Source organism: Syngnathus floridae, chromosome 6 (genome assembly GCF_059516105.1).
Source record: "Syngnathus floridae isolate MCC-2025c chromosome 6, RoL_Sflo_1.0, whole genome shotgun sequence".
NCBI lineage: Eukaryota > Metazoa > Chordata > Actinopteri > Syngnathiformes > Syngnathidae > Syngnathus > Syngnathus floridae.
This window is the reverse complement of record NC_142418.1, coordinates 13,975,021-14,002,732: the sequence shown is the minus strand read 5'-3', so window position 1 is coordinate 14,002,732 and position 27,712 is coordinate 13,975,021. Positions and strand designations below refer to the sequence as shown.

At 39.1% G+C, this 27,712-nt stretch overlaps 1 protein-coding gene across 1 annotated transcript; it reads right to left on the bottom strand.

Annotated features, from left to right (window-relative positions):
* Nucleotides 1-394: 394 nt before the first annotated feature.
* smpd3 (sphingomyelin phosphodiesterase 3) lies at nucleotides 395-27,194 on the bottom strand. The gene is made up of 10 exons (XM_088379517.1): nucleotides 26,963-27,194; nucleotides 16,313-16,946; nucleotides 15,863-16,114; nucleotides 14,315-15,773; nucleotides 10,997-11,072; nucleotides 7,854-8,015; nucleotides 7,110-7,199; nucleotides 6,016-6,079; nucleotides 5,620-5,788; nucleotides 395-4,541 (listed from the first exon to the last, which is right to left on the bottom strand). The coding sequence occupies exons 2-10, from the start codon at nucleotides 16,612-16,614 to the stop codon at nucleotides 4,440-4,442; spliced, it is 2,676 nt and encodes an 891-aa protein (XP_088235643.1). The 5' UTR covers nucleotides 16,615-16,946; nucleotides 26,963-27,194; the 3' UTR covers nucleotides 395-4,439.
* Between the last annotated feature and the right edge of the window lie 518 nt (nucleotides 27,195-27,712).

Genomic DNA, 27,712 nt, shown 5'->3' with positions numbered 1-27,712 from the left:
GAGTCTTGAAAAAGAGGGGGTCGTCTTATAATCAGGGTCGTCTTATAGTCGGGCCAATACGGTAATCTGTTGTTTTAGAATATTATTTAGTTTAGGTGTCATGGACAAGGTAGGGCAAGGTATGTGCTTTTTGAACACCTAATTGGATTTTTATACAGAAGATAATTACAGTACATCTGAAACAAACGATTCTAACAATATATTCGAGAGAAAATCATGTTATTTCGCCTCATTCAAATCATGCAAAAACTGTCTATCACATCTTAATATCTAAACATTTAAATATGTAAACTAAAGTGCAATCACATTTGTAAATGAATGTTATTTAATGGGTTTATATGAGATGTTCAGAAAATTACAAAATCAAAAGAATTAAACACAGATTTTGAGACAGTTTGTCTGTTTTAAAGCAAATGAAAAACTTTATTAAAGAAAAAAAAAACACTGTGATTCTTCAGGTACATAACTGAAACCAAGCATGACAAACTCCAGTAGAAAAAAAGAGGCATAAATATTTAAAAAGATCAACATTAAAAGATTGCAGAAGACAAAGTTACAAAGGAGAGTGAAACAAAAGATTTCTTATCTGATGACAAACTTAAAGCTAGATAACGTTTAATGCATCTAGAAAGCAAAGCTCATTGCAGGCTAGTTATTCATTGGGAGACAATATAAATTCCTCTCCGTAACTGTGAAATTATTTCAGAGTCGGGAGAAAACCCTTGGTAAAGCTAAGGGCCTGGGACTCAAAATGGCCCTAAAAGATTTTCTTCAAGTTGTATATTTGCAGTATTTAAGTCATGAGGCCAAATCAATGATACAAAGAAGGCCATGTATTTTTCCATTGGGCCCTAACTGAATCTGTGTTACGTGGGGAAAAAATTAGAGTGAATTCCAAGGACAATTTTAGTGGTATTCTAAACTTTACCTCAAGTGGAAACTTTATTTTATATGGACTTTACTGAGCCTGATTACAACGCAAGGCACCATTTGGTGTCTGTATCAAACTATGCAGGCTTTGACCGGAATCTAATACAAACCCAACAAAACTAAGTACCAGTGTGTTAAAGAGGTTGTACTGTACGTACAAGAGATTGTGACACTCAAAGATGACAAGACATCATGGCATGTCATTGTTATCACTATCATCACCAATAATCCTTCATATAAAGGTAATATTTTTACTTGGTGCATGGCTAACTTCACGTACAGTATATGCTAATATTTAACGTGTGTACTTATGAAATCATCTCCATACTTCTTTGTTATTAATAACTATACTACACTTGATAATAACACCTTGAAAACCTCTCAATTCCTCCACATTCTTCTTTCTTTGAGAATGGTGTGTGCAATCATCATGAGACTATCATAAATGATGTACCACTGTGAGTATGCTCGGTGTGCGCGGGCCACCGCTACCGTTATGGGGAAAAATACTTTTACTGGCGCTTCAGAATATTACTACTCACTCCTTAACCAAACATGTCAATGTTTTATCCTCAGTACATATATGGTTGGTATCACTACATAGACAAATGTGTTGGTACCCCATTGTTCATGAAATTATTATAAATGAAAAGTACATACAAAAGTATAGTACAACTATAAATGAAAATTGTTTTTGAAGTGAGGTTCCCTTATTTTGTTGCACAACCTTTTGAGGCAATGACGAGACATTTTTGTAACTTGCAGTAAAAATTCTGCACCTCTGAGAAGGTGTTTTTGTCCTCTCTTAATGCGGAAACTACTTCAGCAGTCTACAATAATGTTTGAAGACGAATTTCTTCAGACAGCATATTTCTCTTCCTTCCACAGTGACTTTCTATGATTATCAAGCCAGGCTCTCGGAAGGCCTCTCCAGAATAGCTCTAAGCTGTATTATTTTTAATCTTTTCTTGGGGTACCATCATTTTGTCCAGGCCTATTTCATGAATTCATTTTTCAAAACTATAACATGTATAGTTTTTTAAATAATAATTATAAAGAAAACATTTATTAACATCATAACAATAATAAATAACATTTACGTGTACCCTAAAAGGACATTAAGGAGAGTAAAGGGCAGCCAAGTGTGGCAGGTGTGTGTGTGTTGATCTGGTCAGAGCAAACATTATAATACAAATACGAACATGGTCCTATGTTACCTCTCATTTGTAGGAACAACAGTTCATATGCTCTGAAATGTGTAAATTCAGGTTGGACTTGCAAACACCTCTGTGTCAAAACTTACAAAAGTTTAATTTAGTGCCCAACTCAATCAATCGAGCAATCAATCAATCAATCAATCAATCAATCAATCAATCAATCAATCAATGAAACTGTTACTAGTTCAATAAATTGTTCAAAGAGCAAACATCATATGTCAATAATAATTGTTCAGGTTCTATATAGATTTAGGTTATTATTCATGTTCCTTATTAAAATTCAGAAATCTTTCTCATGTCATTAGTAGTTGACCAATGTTTAACACACGCTATAAAACACCTGAAAAGCAAGATTACGTCAAGTTGTCATTTAAGTTTAAGAGTGAAAAAGTGTGTCGCTTCAAATTTCAGTAATGCTGTAGTGTGCGGTAGTGGTAGTCACCCCCCCAAAATCTCTCTTTGTGACATCCTCATAGGCCACTCTGGAAGTAGATAAATAAGAACTATATAAAACATATTACTATATTGGAAAGTACCCAAGATGGCTTTTAGTTGCCACACCTCACATCCTCTTTTCATGTGGGGTCTGTGCCAAACCACGTGGGATCACATTTGTCATCGTAAAGCAGGATATCCGATATGGCTATTCGAGAATATATGGCAGTCACATAACATTAAACTGGTGGAGTTTAACATGCAGCAGAGTCGCATTGGTGCCCAATAATTGTGAGTGTGTGTAAGTCTAAGGGCACATTCCAAAATATTTCCGTATGCATACTCAAGCAAGCACGTATCATCAAGTTGCTATATTAAAATTGTAAACTGATACCATTTTCCAACATGCATCAGAAAAGCTTAAAAACCTCTTTCTTTATTTCACTTGTCAAAACTGTAAAACATGCTACAAACATGAAATTGGAAAACCTTTTCCCGTATGTTTTTTAAATAGTTATTCATTTAAAATGGTTTATATTCTATTAAGCAAGGATTTGAACCCCCTAAAAAAAACAATAGAAATCACACTACTTTAGTTTCTTCAGTTATCATTGTATTTGTTAAAGAAGACACTTGTTGAGGTAAGGGACAGGTAAGGTAAATGACAAGTAAACTGCCTTTTGGGAGGGGAGCATGACACAGTGACACAGATGTAGAAGCTCTAGTTGCAGTTGTTTCTCTTACTACGTCCCCCAAGCACAAAACCATCATCGTTTTTTAGTTGAATGGCCGACTGTTCGTCTATTTCAAAGGTGAACAAAAAGTCAACACCAAGCATTTCTCATTCATATGTTCTGTGCAAGACAACTAGTCGAAACAATGTTCTGATTAATATTTTGTTTGCAAATCAAACAGGCCAAATCTACTTGTTTTTAGTCATCTCAGGGAGCAGCGATTTTGCTACTTGTCTATATTAAATAAAATCACAGTTGCTCAGGTCACAGCCAATCACGTCTCATCTTCAGAAAACTGGTGAGCTGTGATTGGACCTGTGCACCGAGCCACTGTAATGTCATTTTCAGTCGGTTATCTTTGTTGCTTAACTCATATTCCACAAACTCATATTCCACAAATTTTAACCAGAATGCTGTGTTTATACTAGTGGGGGTGCACATACACTATTGTAAAGAAAATTTTGAGGTTGACTTCAACTTTAAGGCCTAGATAGACCAATTCGACATCAGCCAAATGTGACCGATGTCTACCCCCTGTGCTGTCCCCCCTACCATCAGCACATTGCGTTGAAAAAAAGGACAATACAATTTTGTGGAGCTGCAGCACACAGGCCAAGGAACTCTGTAATCCAGTAAATGTTTGTGCAGATCTAGATTAAGGTGCACTTTCACTTCATGTTGTTTGAGTCACTATGGCACCCTTGAATCAAAATAGCAAAATGCCTCCATGTAAGCCCCAACATTGTCTGTGAATATGGACACTGCTCGCTAACTAACAAACTACTCGAAACAATTTATTCATGGTTGGGGTGCAATAGAAGTGTGTTGTCCACAGTGCAAGCAACGAAGAGGCCAGATGATATCAGACACTGGCAATGGCAAATTACAAGTATTAGTGTGCAAGGTGGATGTGAAATTACTCTTCTTATTTTGTATTGGAATTGACCCAACCCTCAGTCACAGTTTCATATTTTATATCCCCTATCCATGGGATTATATTCCATTTTGGCCACTCAAAACCTTCCTTCTCAAGATGTTCTTTATCCATAAAAACATAATTTGTTCATCTTTGTTGTCCATCACGCTTCAATGGTAGTATTTCCGACAAATACAGGTGGTCATTCTAGGAGTCTTCCTCTCCTGTGGAGACTGCCAATCGCATGGCGACAGGCAGATGATCGGTGAGGCCAGCCAATTGTGTTACAAAGCTGAACTCCTCTATTTCCTATGAAGAAAGGGAAAAGGTCCACATGATGAATCATTCAAAAGCACAAGTAGCACATCTTTGAAGGCATTTTGTTCAGGGGTGCCAAATCTCTACACTCACTTCAGGTCCCAAACCCATTTATGGAACAAATTAAAAACCCAGTGTTCTTCAACACAAACATGATTATGTTTGGGTTAAAGTTCTGTATTGTAGATGATTCCAGGTGATCGGTGAGGCGACAATGTAACGTTTGTTCATTTTCATCACAGAGGAGGGAATCAGGATCAGTCAGCATTAGTTCACATGCAGATGAGAAAGGAGCAGTCAAAATGACGCTGCCAGAAGAAGTTTTTAAGTGCATGATGGAAGACTAAAACAATTATAACAGTTTTAAATCAAAGAAAATGCATGAATCAGTTTGGGGGTTAATTGGCTGATTTTGCCTACACTGTTAAAAAGGCTGGGTTAAAAATTGGGCTCAGGACGCTTTTTGCAATTTTGGGCCGTTCAGTACATACAAATTGTTGTTTTGCCAAATCCCGGATGTTGGGTCAATTTGACCCAACCTCCATGGTTGGTCTAATTTTTAAGCCATAATGGGTCACCATGTTTTGCCACAAGGTGGCGTCATGCAGCAGTATATTTTTTAAGTCATGTTTTACAAGTGACGTTTTAGATTTTCTATCTATCTTTCTATCTATCTATCTATCTATCTATCTATCTATCTATCTATCTATCTATCTATCTATCTATCTATCTATCTATCTATCTATCTATCTATCTATCTATCTATCTATCTATCTATCTATCTATCTATCTATCTATCTATCTATCTATCTATCTATCTATCTATCTATCTATCTATCTATCTATCTATCTATCTATCTATCTATCTATCTATCTATCTATCTATCTATCTATCTATCTATCTATCTATCTATCTATCTATCTATCTATCTATCTATCTATCTATCTATCTATCTATCTATCTATCTATCTATCTATCTATCTAGTTAGTTAGTTAGTTAGTTAGTTAGTTAGTTAGTGAAAATACCCCTGAACATTGGTTTTATTGTACAATAGTTCCAAGCCGTACCAATTTCCAGTCCTGTTGGAGGCCCTCGTCACTGTAAAGGATGTAGTCAATCCGGCGTCCATTGCCTTTAAGTGGAATGTTCCTTCCCTTCTGGCTGCTGGAGGGACAATGGCTTTTACTGGGAGGAAACACCAGGTACTCCTTTCTGCCCTCCTCGTTCTCCATCACTCTATGATGCACATGAGATATGATAGATGCATGAAATATTTGATGAATATTTGCAACACAGAAAGACACCCATCCAAACACTATAAAAAATGTCATGAAGGAAGGTACAAAGTAAAACAGCTACGACAAAATTGAGCTGCTTCCCTACCTGTGCTAGACTTGCAAAAATAGGGCCCTAACTTTCTAACACGATGACAACAACATAGGAAGATTGTATACGTGACTTACTTTTGTAAACTCTCTGGTGAACTGACCTCATCATCATAAAGGCCACTGGGATCCAGCAATGTACCTTTACAATGGTACAGAATAAACACATTACAGTGCTTTAGGATACAGACAGAAAACATAGTAGCACACAAAATTAATTAATTCTTCATTTCAAGATATGATTTAATACTCCTTTAAATTAAACATTTTCCTCATGCTCTGTAGCTGTTCTTACATGAATTTTCCTGAATCCCATTAGGGCACCCGGATTATGACACACTTGTATAAATATAGTTTGAACAGTGTTACATAATAATAGTGTCTCCGTGCGTTGCCAGTTTCTGGTTATCTGGTTTCCTTCTGTATCACACATGCTTGTTAGTTAACGGAATACTCTTAACTAACTCAGATCAGCTTTTCTGAAACCGAATACTCAGAGTCTCCCATCTAAGAGGAAGTCAACTCAGACTTCAGGGATAGACTCAGAGTATGTTGAACCTTCTTTCTGGAATACCCCCCTTGCACATCTGCAACCATAATGTGAACAAGCTGCGTAAATCAATTTAGTAAATGCTCATTTTACTTCTAGAATATCATGGAATCAGATCCCCATTCCGAATTGTCCTAAAATGAAATGCGAATAATGCATCCTGCTTCTCATAAGTACTGGCTGGCAGGCTGCCTGCCGATTTGGTTATTGTGTTGTGTTAGTCTTCATCTTTTTTTGCATAAGCTTCATAAAATAAGATAATCCTCCCCACAATCTTTCATTAATTCACTCTTCATTTCTTGATTCTGTACTTTAATACTTTTAAGAGACACAACCTGATCTGTTGTGCTGGTCCATGAGACAAAATCTCATCTCCATAAATAAGGCATTGATGAACAAACACACACTTGTCCCTGAAATACCGCTGGCCTAAATAACACTTTCTATCCAGACCAAAACTTTCCCATGCATCATCGCTATTCCAGATGGATTTAATTTTAAAAGGCATGCTGATTTAGCCAGAGAGCAGATTATTGTATTGTTTATATCCTGTCACTTTAAGTTTCCAGACTGTATGAGTTTTAAATGAGTGACAAGAGCTGTCATGTGTGTGTATTGTTACCCAAAGCCCATGGTTTGTCCTCTCCTGGCCCCTGGCGACACGGGTCCTTGTATATAGAAAAAAGTGCATGTTGTTGTTCCAACTTGTCCTCTGTTGAAAAAAAATACAAATATTATTCAGATAGACCAACATCAACCGCATCCACAAAAAGGTCCACAGAGATGCTACTTTCTGATTCAGGTTTTCAGCAAGGAATCCTGTCGTCATTTCTGAAATCGTAACATCATCGATTTGCCACAGTGGGGTATATAAATGGCTCAGTTTTGTTCACGCCTCTGTGATGAGATGGAGTTGGTATCGTTGCGGTCAGTTTGAAAGCAGGCAGCACGGAAGAAAGCAGGAAGTGGTGACCATGCAGGGTTGGGAGGGTTACTTTTAAAATGTTACTTTTAAAACTTTTGGAGTGAGGAGTGGCAAAAGACGTCAAATACATCTGTGACGACTAGAAAGTAAGAATTGAAAACGATTGACCAAAATTAACCAGCTGTAAGCCATACTCAGCAATATTAAGATAATAAAAGTCTTGCAATATTTCAGTTGATTTGTAATGAATCCAGAATGTATGACATTTTTGTTTTTTTAATTGCATTACAGAAAATAAAGAACTTTATCACAATATTCGAATTTTCGGAGACAGTCCTATATCCAGGAGTAATTGCAAAATTCCGAACCCAGGAATTTGACATTGACCTGAATATATAAACATAGACACAGTGTTCTATCACAGAATAGTTGAATGCATACCTGAAGAGCAATTGTCAAAGTTGAGGTCACCCAGAATGACATCAAAGGCTACAAGGTCTTCAAGAACTTTTTCCCCTTCAGAATGATGTGATGAAGCCTGGCGGAACTCTGCCCCCCACTGGAGCAACAAGTCCAACTGTTCACATCGCACAGAGGCATCACCTGACACACAATACGGAGAAGAAAAGGAAACATTGTGTTAGTCATCATGACAATGAAAACCACCTGAAACAAGTAAAAAATATTCAAATATTTCTAAATGGTAAACAATTTGTAATTTTAGCACTGACATGAATTAGATTTGTCTTCGTCGGCCACATAAAAGGATATGGCGGGCCGTATCTGCCCGCCGGGCCTTGAGTTTGACACCTATGAATAAGCCGGATAATTGTGTTGCCATTATATTTGACATTACATAATCTATATAATTGTATATAATTTGTATAAAAACTGTAAATATATATAATATGAATTGTTACAATTTCGGTTCTGAATAGAAACTGTTTTTATAACAATACATTGTTAAGTTCCTGAGAGTCTTGCCATTCTAACCTTTTAAATTTGACCGCCATTCATTATTAAATAGTAGTTATTATGATAGGAGTTATTGAGAGGAGTTAAATACACATCTGACTGTTGTTGCCTGATGGTTATATAAAAAAATTAATAGTAAAGGGAGTGCACTCACACACATTAAGATCTGTCACTTCAGAACGACAAAGAGGATGACAGCCCATTATTCTGAACAGTATCAATGTGAACCACGCAACTGAACTGTACAACTTCCTAAACATTTGGGTTCTGCTAATGCAATGTACTTTAAGTCCGATTACTCCAGCCAAGCAGACAAAAATAAGGTGCTGAAGGATGAGAGAAGCTCAACATGGAAGGTAGGTGTGATAAAGTCTAATAATGGATGGTGTGAAAAACAAAGCGCTGTCAAAATATTTGCTTGCGTGCTTTGGATTTATTTATTTTTTACTCTGAAGCGTTTAATGCACATTGTTTTACGCATTGTCGAGAACCCTTATTCGCCTGTAATTTATATTTCTCATGTGTCCTCAAATACGATAGTAACCCATTACGCTGTTTTCGGCATTGTACCGGATTTTCCATTATCACAGCTGTACGTCTGGGTTTTCTCTGGCCTTAACCCAAACACCAAAGGCAGGCAGAGCTTTTTCACGTCCATGCTGTTTACCGGTGAACAGCAAGGTGGAAAAAAAGGGGCCTTAAACTTAAATTCAACAAGCTGAGTGAAAAGGAATACAGCTGATCAGTCCAGCGTGTATTCTTCCTCTCGAAGCCATCAGCTCCAGTAAACACACACACAAGAATCTGGCATTCAACACCCATCATTGTCTTTATTATCTGTAATTGATTGAAATAAATGCTGCAAAGTGGTCAGTGGTGGTTCTGCCTTACATGAAACACCTGCCAGTAACTATCGGTGAGCACGATTCGGCAAAAATAGACGCTTTAACTTAGCTCTGTTGTCTGGCTTTCCTTTTTCATGCATGTACAGCGTTAATTGACTTGCAGGTCAAATTTGCAGTGGAGACTGGAATAAAACGTGGCTGATCTCATCGGACACAAGCGAGTTAAATTTGATTTCCAATTAAAAAATCCGGGTATGATATTGCTATTTTTTCAACAGATTGATTTTTGTGGAATGAAACTGTTTACATATAATTTGAAAGTCTGGTTTGTGTCCAGTTTCATAATTCAGACTTCCATAATGTAACTTGACAACTTGATTAAACGCAGTAGTATTGTAGAAATAATAAATCATACACACACAAAAAACAGGAAGAAACAACAATTATGGGCCTTAATTTTTGAATTCCCAGGACACCTCCAAGTGCAGACTCAACCGTTTTCTACAATGTTTCAAAGGTTCTATGCATGGTGTTGTCATATTTAGGAATGAAATACAATGACGTTCATCACATGAGAGTGGAGGGCTAACTGCGCCTCGACCAAATTTAACACCACCTGTGCCACAACTTAGACTTGCTTTTACCTAGTCTAATTTCTTGTGAACTTTCTGTCATACAATATTTATATGTGGGTGGGACATGTTAAAGAAAACGCACTGGGTCCACTGGAATGTCCAGAATGGCAAAATCCCAAATATGGTAAACTAGACTTCCACGAATAATGTGAATACAATGTGATCAACTGCTGACTAATCCAAACCTCTCTCTCTGAGATTGATACCAGTTTAACTGTGACCCTGAACAGAATAACTTGTAGAAAATAGGATGGATGAATAAGAAAACTCATACATAATTGCGCATTAAAATTTTTCTCTTTGAGTGCCCATCGACTTCAACTGAAGGATGTTCACATATTGTAGGGCCCTGTTTTCTGAGAGGCAAATACATTTTGTACTTTTTACCCCTGCCAATCCTCCCCCTTAGTCCCATTTCTTCTCCTCCCCCAAGGGCCTTACGTTTAATCTATATTTAGTAACCACCCTGACAGTGCTATGTTTGGACCTGCGAGCAACGCAAGAGGAGCTCAACATATCAGGCAAGGGTGGGAGACATGTCTTAAGTAAAAAATGAGGGAGCCATTGACCAGAGCTTTAAATAGGTCTGTGACGCTTTAAACAGCTTGAAACAGTCGCCATGGGAACTGCAGGAGGAAGAAGGCTGAAATTTCAGTGCACACAATTCCTACATGTGGCTTTTTGAATGTTGTACAGAATTGAAATGTCTAGTTCTGGTCACACACATTTTTACACCTTTAAAACAAAACATTGACACAAAGTAAAACTTAGATGTGTAAAATTAGTATGGTGTAAAGCACGGGTGTCAAACTCAAGGCCCAGGGGCCAGATACGGCCCACCACATCATTTTATGTGCATCAAATTCGTGTCATTACTAGAATTGCAAATTGTTTTCACTTTTAATTATATCTGTTTTTCTAAATCTTTGACCAGTTTTTACTCGTCTGATTTGAAAACGAGTTAGTTTTGTAGCTTTTACTGTATATAATATGAGGTGCTCATACATTTATTTGGGTTGACAGTCATAATGACCCTCCGAAAGAAGCTATGACTACAATGCGGCCCGCCAAAAAAATGAGTTTGACACCCCTGGTGTAAAGAAATGCTTTGGCAGCTGAAGTATGATACCTTCGATGGCGTGGAGGTGAGTGCATGTGAGATATCCCACGACGCTTTGCTCTTGATGGGAAGTGCCCACATGAACCTGGAGACACAAATATTACATCATGTGAATAAAAACAATGATCAACAACTTTACGGGGAATTTTTGTAAAGCGTTTCAGATACCGGCACAGTACAATCCACAAGTAGCGGCACAAGCTGGATTGAATCAGTGGGGGAGAAGGTACAACAACACAATAGTCATCTCAAACAAGCATAAGAGAAAATTTTTTGTACCGTATTTTCCGGACTATAAGGCGCACCTAAAAATTTCAAATTTTCTCAAAAGCCAACAGTGCACTTTATAGTCCGGGGCGCCTTATAGTCCGGAAAATAAGGTCATATAGTATATTGGATCATCATATTATATTGTTTATTGAAACGGTTTCCCCTGCATATGCGACGATACTTTCCCTTTGGTATTTGGACTGGCAGAGGTCCATCAAGGATGACTCAATCATGACCTGAGTTTGAGTCTTTGATTTTAATGGCCTCATTTTAAATATCCACTCCAAATTTTCCTTAAGTGTGAGTGAATGTGAATGGTTGTTTGTTTGTTTCTATGTGCCCTGCGATTGGTTTGGACCATTAAGTCATGTTTGGGTGAGAAACGACCAATATGACATTTACCAATGTTTGGTTTTGTATGAACCTTTAGCCATTTACTGGCAGGCAGTTAGTTAATCATTCTGTTGATTTTGAATGATAGTCTAGAAATAAAATTAGACTTCTTCATTACTTTGTTATCTCAGCAGGTGCTTCCATTGGTGTGAAATCGTAGGAACTCTTGGATCTATGCAAATGAAAAATGGGCTGTACTTGTTTAGTGCTTTTCTACCTTTGGTACTCAAAGTGCTTTGCACTTTTTTCCTCATTCACCCACTGATGACATGGAGTTTCTTTTAAAAAAAAAAAGAAAAACACTTTCTAAACCCCAATTGGAAATTAAAAAAGCCTCTTGTTAGCCTCTAATTTATGAAATAATTTTATTTCATTTTGTATCTCTCATCACAGGGTATTCAGAGAGGAGCAGAAGTTAAAATGAGACATGAGCAACGATTTCACACAAAAAGCCAAATCAAGATGAATTACAAAAGCCTCAATCAGCACAGGCCCAAGGCGACTGTAACTAATTACCTGAACATTAAAATCAGATGAAGAGAGAGCCAAGATTTCATCTTTCATTCCTCCCACAAGCTTGATCGTTTTAATTTTGCCTTGACGACAGAAAGCAGTGAAGAGACTGATAATTTAGGAAGATTTTTAGCATACTGTGCAGAATCCTTCATGTGAATGTTACTGCTTTGAAAAGGTATTTGACAGTCATCGGTATTTAACATCTATATATATTTTTTCAAATGCATTTATCTTTTGAAATGACTCTTTTTCGCAATACAAGTTAGAAAAAAAGCCTCCAGAGTGAGTATAAGTTACAATTTTGGGGGATTTTTTTTCCCAAAATTATTTTGGGGATCCCTGTTCCCTAATCGTGGGTGTGTTCAGAGAAATGCTATGAGCTCGAACTGCTTCAATTGAAGTCAGCACAACCAGACTGCAATTGAAGTAAAAGCATCAGCATCAAAGGTTCTTTAGAACATGCATGCTGAAAGCTGCAGAATTCGATTGTCCGGAGAAACGACATTAGTCTAAAGAGGCAAATTGTGGAAGAGAGCATTTTGTAACTATCAGAAGAATTTGCCAGCCAGGGAAGAAACAATCAAAACATGCAAATATAACAAAAATGTTATCACAAACTTCTAGTATTACCTCAAGTGAAAAACACATTGCATATTTTACACACGCTGTAGTCATTGATCCAGCAAAATTATGATCGGGTGATTTTATCTGGAGCAGAAAGATGCCAGACATGTCAGCATCTTGTACGGTGAGGCGGAATATAATTAGCGATTACTAGACCTATGTATGATTTTATTGCAATAAACATTTTTTGCATCTTACTGAAATTAATGGTGTGTTTTTAATGAATAAACATACTGTCCTTTTAACACACTCACACACACGCACACGCACAAATGGTAGGAATAATTATAAGAGGGGATAAGTGTTGAGTCTGAGCTTTAATTACTAAGCACTGGGTCCCTCTACAGGGAAACATTTTTAATTAATATTCAATCTCTGCCTCTCTCTCACTTTCTCCCTCTCTCTTTAACTCCAATCCATTACCTCTCCACAAGATACAATTCAGACAAATGCTGCTGACCTGCTGCTGCTCTCCGGATAAATACATCCACTGGGAAATAATGATAATGAATGTGTGCTGCCCACGACTTACATTTCCAAGGAACGAAATCCATGAGCGATGTGCAGCTGAATAAATAATTAATAAAAAAACGCTGCACAGGTTGATGTACAGATGTCAAACTCGACAGTAATAAAACTATTTTGAATTTGGATCCAGCGCATACAAACAATGTGCAATAAACCAAATAGCGGATACTGGGATCATTAGTGTTCCACCTACCGGCGTAAATCCCGTGAATAACACACCACGTTGTATAATACGGCCCCCCCTCCCCATCAGAGTAAATAAGATGAATGAATAAAGACTCAAAACATACCAATAAAGTGCAAATATATTAAAACCCAGGTTAAAAAAACATGCTGTTTTCCCCAAAACAATAATTAAGGTCTTTTTAAAGTATTTTTAAAATCATGTTTTCAACAATGTTGTTCATGCATTATTTGCAATTTAAATAATTTCACCAGTCGTGGACAGTCCATCAGTACAGATGGACGTTCCGTTAGTCCGTCATTGATGAAGCTCTGGTAGAGAGTAAACAAAATACTACGGTTTCAATTGAAACTCCCAATTCTTCCTCACATACTGTTAAATATTAATATATATATAAATGCACAAAGCTATTCTAAATGAGAAAGAGAGCAATCTAAGAGCTGCAGTCGAAATTCCATCTCTCGGCGTGATGTTACGTTCGTGCTCTCCCCGTGCTTATGCAAGACAAGTTTGGAAGTAGCTCTTCAACTCACTAAGACCTCTGCACTTTATGTCATTTCAAATCTACTCTTCCTTAATGATGAAGCCACTTGTGCACTCTCGCACTAAGTGCAGTGGTAAAGTAAACACATTATGCATTGCTTTGGACTGCAAAGGGACACATGAGTAAACTTCTCTCAATAAAAGAAGAGGTTTGGAGTTGTCTATAACAGTGTTCTCCTAGCTTGTATTGAACCAAAGCACATACATTTCTCTTTGGAAGAAAGTCTCACAATACACCCCTAAAATCTAAAAGAGAACAAGTGACTAACCTTGGCAAAGAGTGCTCCTTTGGCTGCCAGTGCATCCTCTCCTCTTCCATTGGGGTAGCACTCATAACGTGCATCCAGGATTGGGTAGCGACTAGCTAGCAGCAGGCCGCTGTTTAGGAATTTGAACCTGGAACAGCAGCCCTTCCAGCCGTATCGCCCGACATCACTCAACACATAGGGAAAATAGCGATGTAACTGCTGCCGCAGTCGTGTTGTTGAACTATGGTCAAACACTTCTTGTAGGGCAAGGAAATCCAAGTTGGCAGGGAAAAATGCAGAAATGTCATGGTCGAAAGTCTCATCTCCATGGCGGCGCTTTCTACCTGGGCGTTTGAATATTGAGGTGCGAGGCACGTGCGAGAGGGTGTTATTCGAGGATATCACTCCGTAGCCATCGCTTCCATGGTACCGAGCAAGGGATTCTCTTGAGGCGGTCATGCTGCCCACATCACCTCCTGCCAGCTCCCCTGACTGATGGTTCCCTGTTCCTGCCTCTTTCTCGTGGGGCTCTGGCTCAGGGGCACTGATGCTGATTTGAACACTTGAGGTGTGAAGTGGACACTCTGCAGAGGCCTTAGCTTGTGTCTCCTTTCTATGCATGGGGCAGTCATGACTAGCTTGCGTCTCCTTTCCATGCATGGGGCAGTCATGATTAGCTTGTGTCTCCTTTCCATGCATGGCGCAGTCATGATTAGCCTGTGTCTCCTTTCCATGCATTTGGCAGTCATGATTAGTTTGCGTCTCCTTTCCATGCATGGGGCAGTCATGATTAGCCTGTGTCTCCTTTCCATGTATTTGGCAGTCATGATTAGCTTGTGTCTCCTTTTGATGCATGGGGCAGTCATGATCAGCCTGTGTCTCCTTTCCATGCATTTGGCAGTCGTGAGTAGCTTGCATCTCCTTTCCATGCATGGGGCAGTCATGATTAGCTTGCGTCTCCTTCCCATGCATTTGGCAGTCATGATTAGCTTGCGTCTCCTTTCCATGCATGGCGCAGTCATGATTAGCCTGTGTCTCCTTTCCATGCATTTGGCAGTCATGATTAGCTTGCGTCTCCTTTCCATGCATGGGGCAGTCATGATTAGCTTGCGTCTCCTTCCCATGCTTGGGGCAGTCATGATTACCGAGGCCACTATGACAGGAAAAGTGCATTGGACATTCTGGAGCCTCTGCCAAGGTGTGTATAGGGCAGTCCGAGCTGTTGTTATTCTCCACACAGTGAAGGGGGCAGTCCACGGTTGTGCTTCCTGCATCTGAGTGAAGGGGACAGTCAGAGGTTCCGTGAATTCCTGCAGGATGAAGCGGGCAGTCCGTAGCACCGGCAGGGTGAATGGGACACTCGGCAAGTGGTTCATTTTCAGTGTCTGCTGGGCCGTTCATAATGTGTGTCTGATCTGGCCGCTGGTCCAAGGAAGAAGTACGACGAAACCCTGTGGCTAGACTGCTGAAGGAGGCCGCGCTAATGGTTGAGAAACACCAAGTGAAAGAATAACATCAGTGTATCTTACACAAATATACGCACTTATCTCTAATAGGCGCTGTACATACCTGATGGACGTGTTGGTTGGCGAGTCAATGTAGATTTTGATCTGAGGCCGACAGGCACCATTTCTGATCCTCTTACCAACTTCACGTGCTCTCCTCTGTGTGTCTGAAAGGTTATTGAACCTGGCCAGAGAGTCCGGCAGCAGGCAAACGTTGGCACTGCAGAAACAGAAGCTCTTGCCCTGAGGTCTCCAGTCCCTGATCCCAACAAACCCTGACGTAGCATCACCTTGTTCAGCTTGGCGCTTTTCGAGTCTAAACAAGACAGGGAAAAGTTAGTTTATGAGTTTTAGAATATCGCACAGACACAGTACCAAACAAATATTCTTAAAGTTTTGGGCATTTGTTTATTATTCACTTATTGCATCATTTATAAAAAGATTAAAGATTTGAAAGATTTGAGATTTGTATGCTTATGTCCCTCAAAACACAGAGGAACAAATCAACACTAACCTGTGGTAGGTGTACAGATAGGGTTGACGGATGGCCTGCAGAGGAGCCCAGATGACAAAGCCCAGGAGAGCAAAAGGCAGAGAGGCGAGGAGAAGGAGCAAGTAAAGAGGCACCATTATTAGGACACACAAAGTGAGGAGGGAACACGGATCCTGAGAACGCTGGCGCTTCTCGAGTGAAGTGGCCAGGCAGGAGGCCAGGAGCTGATCCAGGAGCCAGTAACAGGGAAACACCAGGCTCCATGACAAGCCATCCAGGAAGTGAAGACAGGAACTGGAGTAAGGGGTGATGTGGAGGACCATTTCTGTCTTTCTTAATATAACAAACTAACAGTCACTTTCTTCTCACCTCGGACACTGTCCACAGTCTGATTAACAAAAAAAAAAAAATGTCTTTCCACAAGCAAAAGACTGAGATTAACACAAAACAAAAATCTTGAAAAGACCCTTCGATTTGCTAAAATCTGCACTACATGATTTGGATTTTTATGTTCATAGGAGTCTTCAACAATTATACCATCTGCAGATGGTAACTTTTCTAGACTGATGATAGGAGGTGGCCATGATGGAACTATTCTTGCAAGGACTTCAGTGACGTCAGGAGGAATCCATGCAACATCACCATTTTTCAGGACCTACAAATTGATGAGAGAGAGAGCGAGAGAGACAGAGACAGAGACAGAGACAGAGAGAGACAGAGCAAAAACCAGAAGCCAATTATTTACAAATGTGATTGCACTTTAGTTTACATATTTAAATGTTCAGATATCAAGATGTGATAGACAGTTTTTGCATGATTTGAATGAGACAAAATAACATGCTATATCTCTCAAATACATTGTTATAATTATTTGTTTCAGATGTACTGTAATTATTTTCTGTATAAAAATTGGTGTTCAAAAAGAGGGGCTCGTCTTATAATCAGGGTCGTCTTATATTTGGGCCAATACGGTACTTATTTTATATACTTTTAGTCTAGAGTTTCATACTCTGGTTCTTGTCATCATCCTAAATCTATTGTCACTCATCCAGTGGTAACCAATTGGCTCTGTCTTTTAAAATAAGATATTAAATCTCTTCTTCAACCATTATTACTCCTACCGCTTTAAGCGATTTGACTTGACTTGACTTGAGAACTTGCTATATTGCTATTGTACTACCATTCTGTGCACTCAGACATCCCAACTGTAAAACATAGATGTCCTTATCACATTTGCATTCAATAGATTTTAACCATGACTCACAATTAGTCAGTAGCCCTTTGGGTATCAATCTATACAGGCGCCGGTCTGGCGAAGCTTATAGTGTGTGCTTTTGTGCATCCCAACTGCCTGTGTCTACGTTGGGATGAATGCAGATTGTGTGCGGAGCCAATGTTTGTTCTACGTAAGCCAAAGCAATCGGTGTGTAGTGGAGCCATACGTCACATGGACGGGGGTTGAACATCTGTCGCTATGTTAAACACCGGGACAGGAGTCACCCATCTGGCTTGATGCAGCTACATCTGGTTAATGATTATCACGCGAGACATTGCTGTAGCGCGGAGTTTATGCCAAATACAAAAATGACATGCCTAGTGATTTATCCAGCGCCACAATAATTAAAAAAGGATACACATTTGGAGGGGAATTGAATAGATTTTGTGAATTCATTTTCATTTTGCCCCCCCAACCAATTTTCTGTATTATGAAAAATAAATAGCTTATGATTTCAATAATGTTCCATGTGCTGAACTTTTAAATAATAATAAAAACCTTTAAGGAATTTGAGAATACATATCAAAAACCAAGACGGCTACATTAGGCTAATATTTTATGTGTGGTTGATTTCTTTTTTTGTCTTTTACATGTGCCAAACTTTTAATTAATGATAAAAAAATTTAAGAAATTTGAGAATACATATCTCCACCTAAGAATGAAGCACCTACATTAGGCTAATATTTCATATGTGACTGGTAAATTCCAAAACAGCTTTTAACTGCAAAGTCAGCTCTGACAAATTCTTTGACATCAAAACAGAAGACCAAAGCCAAGGCAGCCAGGCCTCTCCCTGCAAATACATTTATATTCATGTGTACAATGGGCACGGAAGCATGAACCCAGACAGACGATTTTTCTCGTATATGAGTATTCCCTTGGGGTACACGCAATAAGTCAGGCCTAGTACACACACACACACACACACACACACAACTGCACCAACCTCACACACAGCGAGCCATCCCTTTGCTCTCACTCCTACCAGTAGCAGAGTCAGTATGATTATTCATTATTGATTTGTTCTACTTTCTTTTTTTTTTTAAAGCTAACAGCGGCCTGCTGTGAAAACACAGCCGCACAGGAGATGACTACTTCTTGGATCAAGCATGCAAATACAGTTCCTCTACACCCCACACATAGAGTACATGAAACATGCGTCCACATTGAGAGGAGCCAGATGAGGTGGCTCGGGCATCTCATTAGGCTGCCTCCTGGACGCCTCCCCGATCAATACATGTTCCTTTTGGTTCCCATAGTATTGCTTTTCTACTTGTTCTGTCGGTCATTTTTAACAGAACCTGTTTTCATTCAAACCACCCAGTCGTTTTAGTGCGACAACTCTTGTTGAACATAAAACTGACCATATGTGAGGCTGAGAATAGAATGAGAAAGAAGAGGAAGTTGAAAATCAGGTTAACATGCAGCACAAAAGCGCAGCCCGCCCTGTCCAGATGTCATCTTTAACCTCAGCACCTCACTAGTAATTACTATACAGAGCTGTCTCTCGCTCTCTCTCCTTCCTCACCACTCTTTGCACACTAATTGAGGTCACCAAACGACATGTGGTTCATGCAGGTAATGAAAGATTTTGTGCTGTACCTCAAAACACTGTGTGGTCTTTGCAAACCCTTCTTTGGGGTCCCTCCTCGTTGTGGCTGCTCGTCATGAATGTCTAAAGCCATTTTTAAGAAACACGGCTCACTATCGATACATACATCTTGCATCCTGTCATCAAGTCTGACCCATCGAGGTAACATATTGCTTTGTGTGACATTTAAAAAAAGATGCCTCTGCTCGTAGCATAGTACCCATTTTCAGGAGGAATAAATGACAATCTTCCAAAATCAGATGCAACAAGCAGTGCCATCATCACAGATGCTGCAGAAGAAGCCAGTCAGAGATAATTGTCAGAAATTAATATAGTCTTCAGTTCAATCAATAAACAAGATAGGACTAGCAACACACACTTACGAAGTCACATAATTTCCTAATATAAACCACACGAGGAAAGATTATCTCAACCGAACCCAAATCCTGCTTTCTGCCTTTAGTAGAGGTAAACGCAGGACCCAAAGTGGAAACATAATCTCTCTGTGTTCACACAGTCTGTTCACACAGACCTGGCAAAAGCAGCAGGCAACTTACCCCTCCTGCACACATTCACTCAGTGTATATTTGCACATCTGGACACACTAAATATAGCTTCACACTCAAATCTGCATCGAGAGTTACTCCAAACATACATTTCGGAACTTTGATTGGTGATATTGACGCACAATGACATGGTTTAGCAGCCATCAGACTGGAATAACATTGGTTCAATTACTGCCACTGCTCCTCATTGGATTTCAGATCAACACTTGATTGCAATTTATAATGAAGTGTGAGGATGATATGTGTTTGATATGTTTTAACATTTGTGTGTTTTAACAACACAACTGCCTGTATATGCTTTGTTCATATTTATATCGTCTCCTCTGTGTCGTTTGTGTGCGTGTGTGTCTGCACAGTTGACCTTGTCTAGGTTGTCTGTCTCATACTGTGAGTCATTACAATGAAGCCCTAAAGACATGATGTAACATGACAATGGCTAGTATATTTCAGGAAAAATCCCAAAAGGTCTGACAACAATAAAAGACACATTGAGTTCATCCTCAGGGGGAATTTCCAAATCCATGCGATCTCACTCCATCCTACATCTAAGCCTGAGTGCTGTTGACCTTGGTCAGTTCCTACAGGAAATAATGACAAAGCTAATGATGACCCGCAAAAGAAGATTCAAGTGGGTTACTGTTTTTTTTTTAATGTTACTGTTAAAATGCAAAATAATAACATTGGTGTTCATTAGGTTCTACTTTTCTCGGATACTATACGTGAAAGGTTGAAGCTGTCATTTCCCATTTCCGGACGGTTTGCTTTCTTCCTTCTCGTCTCATTTCACTGAGTGCACGATTCTAATTGTCTTTAAATGGCCAAATGCACTTGATGTATATTTGCAAGGGAATCACTTTCAATTGAGCTTTGTAATTTGACCTCATTCAACAAAAGCATTTGACAGATGAAAGCAAACGTTACTGTCGAATAAGATGTGGTTTGCAATAACAAAATAGGAATGCACGGGACTTTACATGTCTTCTTAGTAATATGTCGTATAGAAAACCCAGGTATAAATCACATTAGTATAAGCAAGGTTTGACAAGAAAGGTTCCTCAGATTTTTTTTATTTTTAATTATTTATTTTTTCTTTGGAATACTTTTTAGGAGCTATTTGATAGTGTGACTGACGGGAGGATGGCAGGCATACAATAGTGAAAGAAAGGAAGTCATATAATGGCAGATGAGGCCTGTACAACAGTAGTGTTTATACTGGTCCCCTGTAGAGCCACGAATAACAAAAATTAAAAAATAAAACAATGATTGTTTTATTTATTAAACTCGCTGAAACCAATCACTTAGTGTGGGCAAAGAGATGCTCATCTATTATTCATGTATAAACAGACAAGCCACAACACTAGCAAACACTAATGCAATGTTCTACAAGAGATGTATGAAAAATGATGCCGATAAAGGTCATGGATTCCCTCAGATTGCACAGATGGTCACAATGCCGTGGTGGCTTGGTTACATAGTTCCCTTTGTCTACACTTCTCGCTATTCTGAATCCATTTGTGTTGTGACTGATTGTTGTGTTTTGTTGTTGAGGTGTGTACAAGTACATTCAGTTTCAGATTTGGGTTTTGTTGAGTAGACTACGTGCATGCTATTCAGGTGCGTTACAAATACTAAAAGCAGTCAATGGGTGAAAATGAAGCAATTGTGAAGCTAAGAAAAGATGGGAAATTAATCAAAGCCATTGACCAAACATTGACCACAGTCAATAGAACTATTGAGAATGTGTGGAAAAACAGAAATGCTATGACAAATAACACACGTCGAATGGGTACACCAAGATAAACGACAAACAATTTGAGGAATGAAAACAACTCAGCAACAAACTTGAAAGGACAGGATTTGAATGTCATAAGCATGAAACAGTGAGGCTGGAATTCTCCAGTAAGTGCGAGGTTGAGATTGTTTTACCACAAATGATGGAAAGGCAAGTTGCTTGAGATTCCAACCAGGCATGCTAGTCAGTGGAAAAAGAAGAGGTCATGGTTTGCACTTGCATGGTGTCTTTTAGGACAGCCTCACACATTTTTATATATGCATCACGTATTCATCATGATGGCAACAGCAGAATGAACTCAACCAGACCATTTTGTCTGCCATTATAATGAATGTTGCAACTAGATCCTTCATCACAGAGTAGGACAGTAAACCAATAATGTTTTTTCGAGTGTGGGAGGAAAAACAGAGTACCCAGACAAAGCCCATTTACATGTAGGAAGATAAAACACAAGATACCTTGGTGATTTTTTTACTTGGCAAATGAGCTTGTGGACAAGCTAATGTTGTTGAGAACCTGAATTTGCGTGTTATTCCGATTACTTCAATCAGAAAGTTTATCAAGTTATTTCTGGAGAAATGTTTTTTTCTTTGATACTGACTTGGTAAGTGTTTTTTTTTTTCGTCGTGTCCTCAAACACTATAGTCTTTATTTACTCTCATAACAGTTTGACAAAATAAGCACTCTTCTTTTAAGCAATCTAAAAACAAGGCAAAATAATAAAAAAAAAAAAAACTGTGTACTACTGCATCGATGGCCCCTCAGCCAGACTTTTGACATATTTTGTGTAAATGATGAGATGAAAGAGAGAAGGTCCAGGAAGAGGGTGGAGGAGGATGGTAAGTGTATGTTAATTTATAGCTCGTCTCTAATCAGCGCTACAACATCCAATTTGGGCTAAAACAGTCAAATGCAGTAATCATATAGTGGCTGGAACTCTGTGTGTGCCCAAGATCGCCTAAGTCTATGCAGGCTGGCTGGCTGGCTGGCTGAACACACTCCCTGACCATGGTCCATTTTATTTTAGGTTACATTGCTGACTTTTTGGATATGAAACCGAAATTCAAGTGATTCCTTAAGCGCTTGTCATGTGTCATTACACAGACAGGACAAGACATGAAAATAATGTGAGTATTTATCGTCTAGCTCATTAAATCAAAGGACAGTGGAAAATGGAGCAAATTTTGAAGCTTTATTGAGACTTGCTACCCTTACCAAACAGTCTTTAGGAGCCCTTCATTTAATGCAGATTAAAGTACTGTGCATAGCCTGCAATGCAATGACCAGATGTGGTCAAAAGTAGGCCGACTGAATCGAGAATCAGGGTGACAAGCCAATGAAATAGCTAATCCCAAAGGCTTTCAGAGAGTATCTGCTTGTCTGATCTGTTCTGTGCTGAAATTGACGGAAAGCATATCACCCAATCACGTGCTTGGAAGTGGAAATTTGGTTCATTTGAACATTTGGCAGACTCACGGTTAACTCGGTATGTGTGTTTGCAATGTGTTCAAATCAATGTTTAAATGTAATTCCAAAGGTTATTGGGAAGACTGACATTTGAGAGGAATACATATTTGTCCTTATGAAACTATTTTTACAGTTAAGCTCAGTTGGATCGATTGAGATTGTGGCACTTCCTTGTCAACATACACAACCATTCAGTCACAGTAATACGGTTGGTGGAAAATGTCATTTTTTGCGCTTAATAAATGTTGATTTCAAACATAGAAGAACAAAACTGCTCCATGCAACCTCTTCTGTACCTCATGTCTCAATGAGAAAAAAAAAAAGAGCACAAACATGGTGGCAAACAGAGCACACCACTGGTCAGGGATAGACAAACATACCAAATGGAAACAAACATGGTGGGTGGAATGAGTGGAACAAAACAGCTATTTAGACCATGCAAAGTGACTGTTGTAGAATGCAGACGAAGAGGGCTCTATTTTCGCAAACGGTGTAATTCCCTCCCTCGGAGGCAGATGTTACCAACACACAGACAAGCACAGGCTGTAGGATCAGATATATGGATGTCTGTGCCGATAAGGGAGTGACCACAGCTTCAGTCACGGCCAACCAAAAAGTTCTTCCTCTTATTCCGGTGGCCTGCTAATGATACATTGACAATTTCGACATGATGGGGTGTAGACTATTCACATTCATTCACAAATAACCCCCTCACTCTTAAGAGCTGTGCTGGCCAATGGGATTTAAAAATGATAAAAAAATATAATCATGACGATGATGGTGATAAGCAGTAAAATAAATGTATTTAATTAATTTCCCAATAGTTCAGAGAGCTTGATGCCAACTGTTCACATATATATATATATATATGAATGAAATAAGTCTGACATCCAGCACACAAGACTGTAGAACTCTGTCTGTCTGCCTTTCCCCTGATTAAATTCACTAACTTTGTGTCAGCTCAGCAGTCTACCTTGCACCAAGACTTAGACATGGCCTGAACTAGCGATTTGGCAAGCATGTGCGAGCCCTGCCTTGACATGAAAATCAGGATCTGCCCATATTTGCGTATTGCCACAGATGTGCTCTCTATAAAAATAGCCCATGTGCGCAACATTATTTAGAATAAGCACAGGCAATATTCTAAAAATAATAAATAATTTGACTTGAAGAATTTGCCTCTGTCCACACTGTATATTTTGGAATGAAACATTTGCTTTTACGTACTGTATGTGGAGATGTAAAATTAACAAGTTGTGTAGCCCTAGATAGCTGGCTTATATAAAAGTTATTCTACATAGTCATTTTTCGGTTTGGTACAACACAAATCATCAATCAGAGAGCAAAGTGATTTTAACGAAATACAGTATACCAAATAACTTCTGAACTGGCGGAGGTGCTAACCAATGCGCCTCCACATTTTTAGACCAATTAAGTGAAATTGGATTATGAATAAAACGTTCATCTGCTGTAGTACAGTGATTAGGACACAATGCTTAAACGTTTCATTATAAATTGGTACTATAAAAACAACACATTTGCATAGTATATGCATTTACTACATTGTTCAATGTAATTCATTTAACTTGCTCAATTTGTTCTTATTACCAACATTTGACAAGAGATCCCAATTGCAGTAAAACATCTCAGACTGGATAACATTAGATGGGCTCTTGCTCTGTCAAGACCTCAACTAATGACACTTCATTCTCAGCGTTCACATTACTTAACTATCCATCCATCCATTTTCTATACAGCTTGTCCCCACGGAGGTCGTGGCGGAGGCGTGCTGGACCCTATCCCAGCAGTCATCAGGCAGTAGGCGGGGGACACCCTGAACTGGTTGCCAGCCAATCACAGGGCACACAGAGACGAACAACCATTCGCACTCACACCTAGGGAGTGCTCAATTGGCCTACCAAACATGTTTTGGGGATGTGGAAGGAAACCGGAGTGCCAGGAGAAAACCCACACGGCACGGGGAGAACATGCAACATCATATTCTAGAATCGTCCATTGCTTAAAAGTGTAACTTTCCTAATATACATTTGCAGATGAGCAGACAATAGCCACAGTACGCATGATCATTTTATATGACACGTTCCACATTTACTGTACGGATGCACTGCAGAAACCAGACCCTACACTATCAGGTGTCATCGGTCTCCATACAACCTGTCTGCTCTATTACCAGTTTGCAGGACACTAAAGGATCACTTTCGGTCATGTTATGCCCATATACTATTACTATTAATATATACGACATATATTTTCAAGGTTTGTATTGTTATTCTATTTTAAAGATGCTGTGTGGCGGGAGCCACCAACTATGCCGGACATGGGGGCTGGACTCTCAAACAATAATTAAATAAAAATCTAACTTTGGCAAAACATTATTTGTATATATGTTTCATTTCATTACAACACTGAAGGTATTATTAGGCTTTATAGGCTCAGTTATTGCTGTTCTTAGTTGCTTTAGTGTGGACCAGATTGATATTTTCTTTTTGATCCTCGAAATTATGGAATCCAGTTGCGGGACAGATTGAACTGTCCTGCAGGCAAGATTTAGCCCCCAGGAGGCTAGTTGATGATCCATCACTTGTGTATGCCCTTAACTTTCCTTATGCTTAAAAATAGTATTGTTAATATTGTTATTGATTACAATAGCAGTGTATCTTATGTCCCACGTTGCTGGAAAACATTTGAAAATACCCTGTGTAATTTTAATGCGGTTTACTGGTGTAGAATGTTGAACTTTGTGACTTTTTTTTTAACTGCAATGTTAATGAAGTTCCATCAAAAGGATTTGTACATGTGCATGAGGATTAACTACAGGCAAATAACACCTCAGATGAGAACACACACACATTGCACAGTACATGACAACCTGTAAAGGTTAGTCTCTTGATGGTTGAAAAATGTCAGCATATTTTTCATAGCCTTCTGCTTGTCCTCAGGAATAGTGTCCTACAGCCATTATTCTCACCAAAAAGCAATTATCCTGGTTATCAAAAGCCTTTATTATAACCCACTATAATCATTAAAGAATCGGGCTTCAGGCCCAAGCTGGATCTATAGGAAACAACAAAACCATTCCTTTCTTTTTCGACTGAAGTCATTATACTCAACATGCTTTTATCGCTGCCATTTAGGTAAAATGTCCACTTTACTTTCACCCTAGACTACTGAGATATGAAGTGATGCTACCATTCCAACAGAGACATTGAGATCTAAGCATGTACAAACAACAAAAACTGTTTAGGTCATGCTTCATGACTGTGGTACTGTGACCTATATAATAGGAGCTTGGAAAAGGGTGAGAGCTACACAGTTTTTTTTTTTGCTACCCTTTTACAGGCTTACTAGCATTATAATATATACGAAATTGGTGACTGAAGTACAGACCATATTTTCTGGAGGGAAGGAAAATAAATATTTACACTTAATAGTTTCTTTCTGTTTATCACAAAATAACAGGGGAGGAGCCAATTTTTTTTTTCAATCGCGAGGTGAGGGGATTTTTTCCCCCCGAATCAAATTAATCATGTGCTTATGGAAACCCAAATAACATGAGTGGGCACAGTAATATTTGTCGGACTCTGATTCAGAATAATATAAATATGATTCAGAGGAAGACAAATATTACTGTGATCGCAGTCTGTGGTCATCTCTCTTGACTGTGTACCCACGCACAAGAAAGGGGAGCGCGGGGGATGGGGTGGGGTGGGGGGGAGGCGAGTAAGAGAGACAGGGAGCGAGATGGGTCATGCAAATATGATACAAATATTGAAGCCCCGGCGGTTACGCTGAGCCTTAGGCGCGGCTAGAAGACCGCTGACCATAGACACGTTGCAAAAATGCCTTTAAAGACTCAACTAAGCGCGAGCTCAGCTCCACTGTGAAAGAATAGTCCGTTCATCACCAGCGATCTGTTATGCTTAGTTGAAAAGAGCACTAGAAAGAGAACATGACTTACCGTACGGATCGGGATTCTCGCCTACATTTGTTGAAGCCAAGGTGTGCACCGTCTGGGGTCCTCGTGCGCGTGCGTGTATTGTCTCCTCAATGAAGAGCTGATGGGAATCCAACCTTCCCGAACCAGCAGTCTGGCCAGCGAGACTGAGCGAAGGAGAAAGACGACGAGCGATAGCTGTTCAGCACCGTACGACTTCGAACAGCTCTCCAATGACGTCACTGGCAAGCCGCGACGCCACGCCTACTCCCACGTTGACATCCCAGGCAGAGATTCTTGAACCTTTAACAAAAGCAACGCTGAGTAAAAATTATAATGCAAATAACAGCAATCCTAAAAACTAAAAGGCTATAACGATATCTATCATTTGTCACATTCAAAGCAAAACTTTTAATGCTACTTTAAAGGTAAATTAATTTATTGAGAATCAAATCAAAATCCATTTTTATTTGACAAGTTGGAGCATGCCAAATAAGGAATTTGACTCCGGTACATCTCGTTCTCTGTACAACATTTAGGTAGCTAACAACATTCAGTACATGTGCAAAAATGGACAATTCAAAGATATTATTCAACACAAAAAGAAGTATTTTGAGTCTGTGCAGTTGTTTCACAAAAGCAGACAATCAATAGTCCAATCAAATTGCTCATACTGTATGCATGATGGTGTTTGTGTGCCAAAGCAATAACTATTGATGTTGCTAGTTGTGAGGTTCAGCACATCTTCACACAGCCTTGCATTTATGCTCGTAA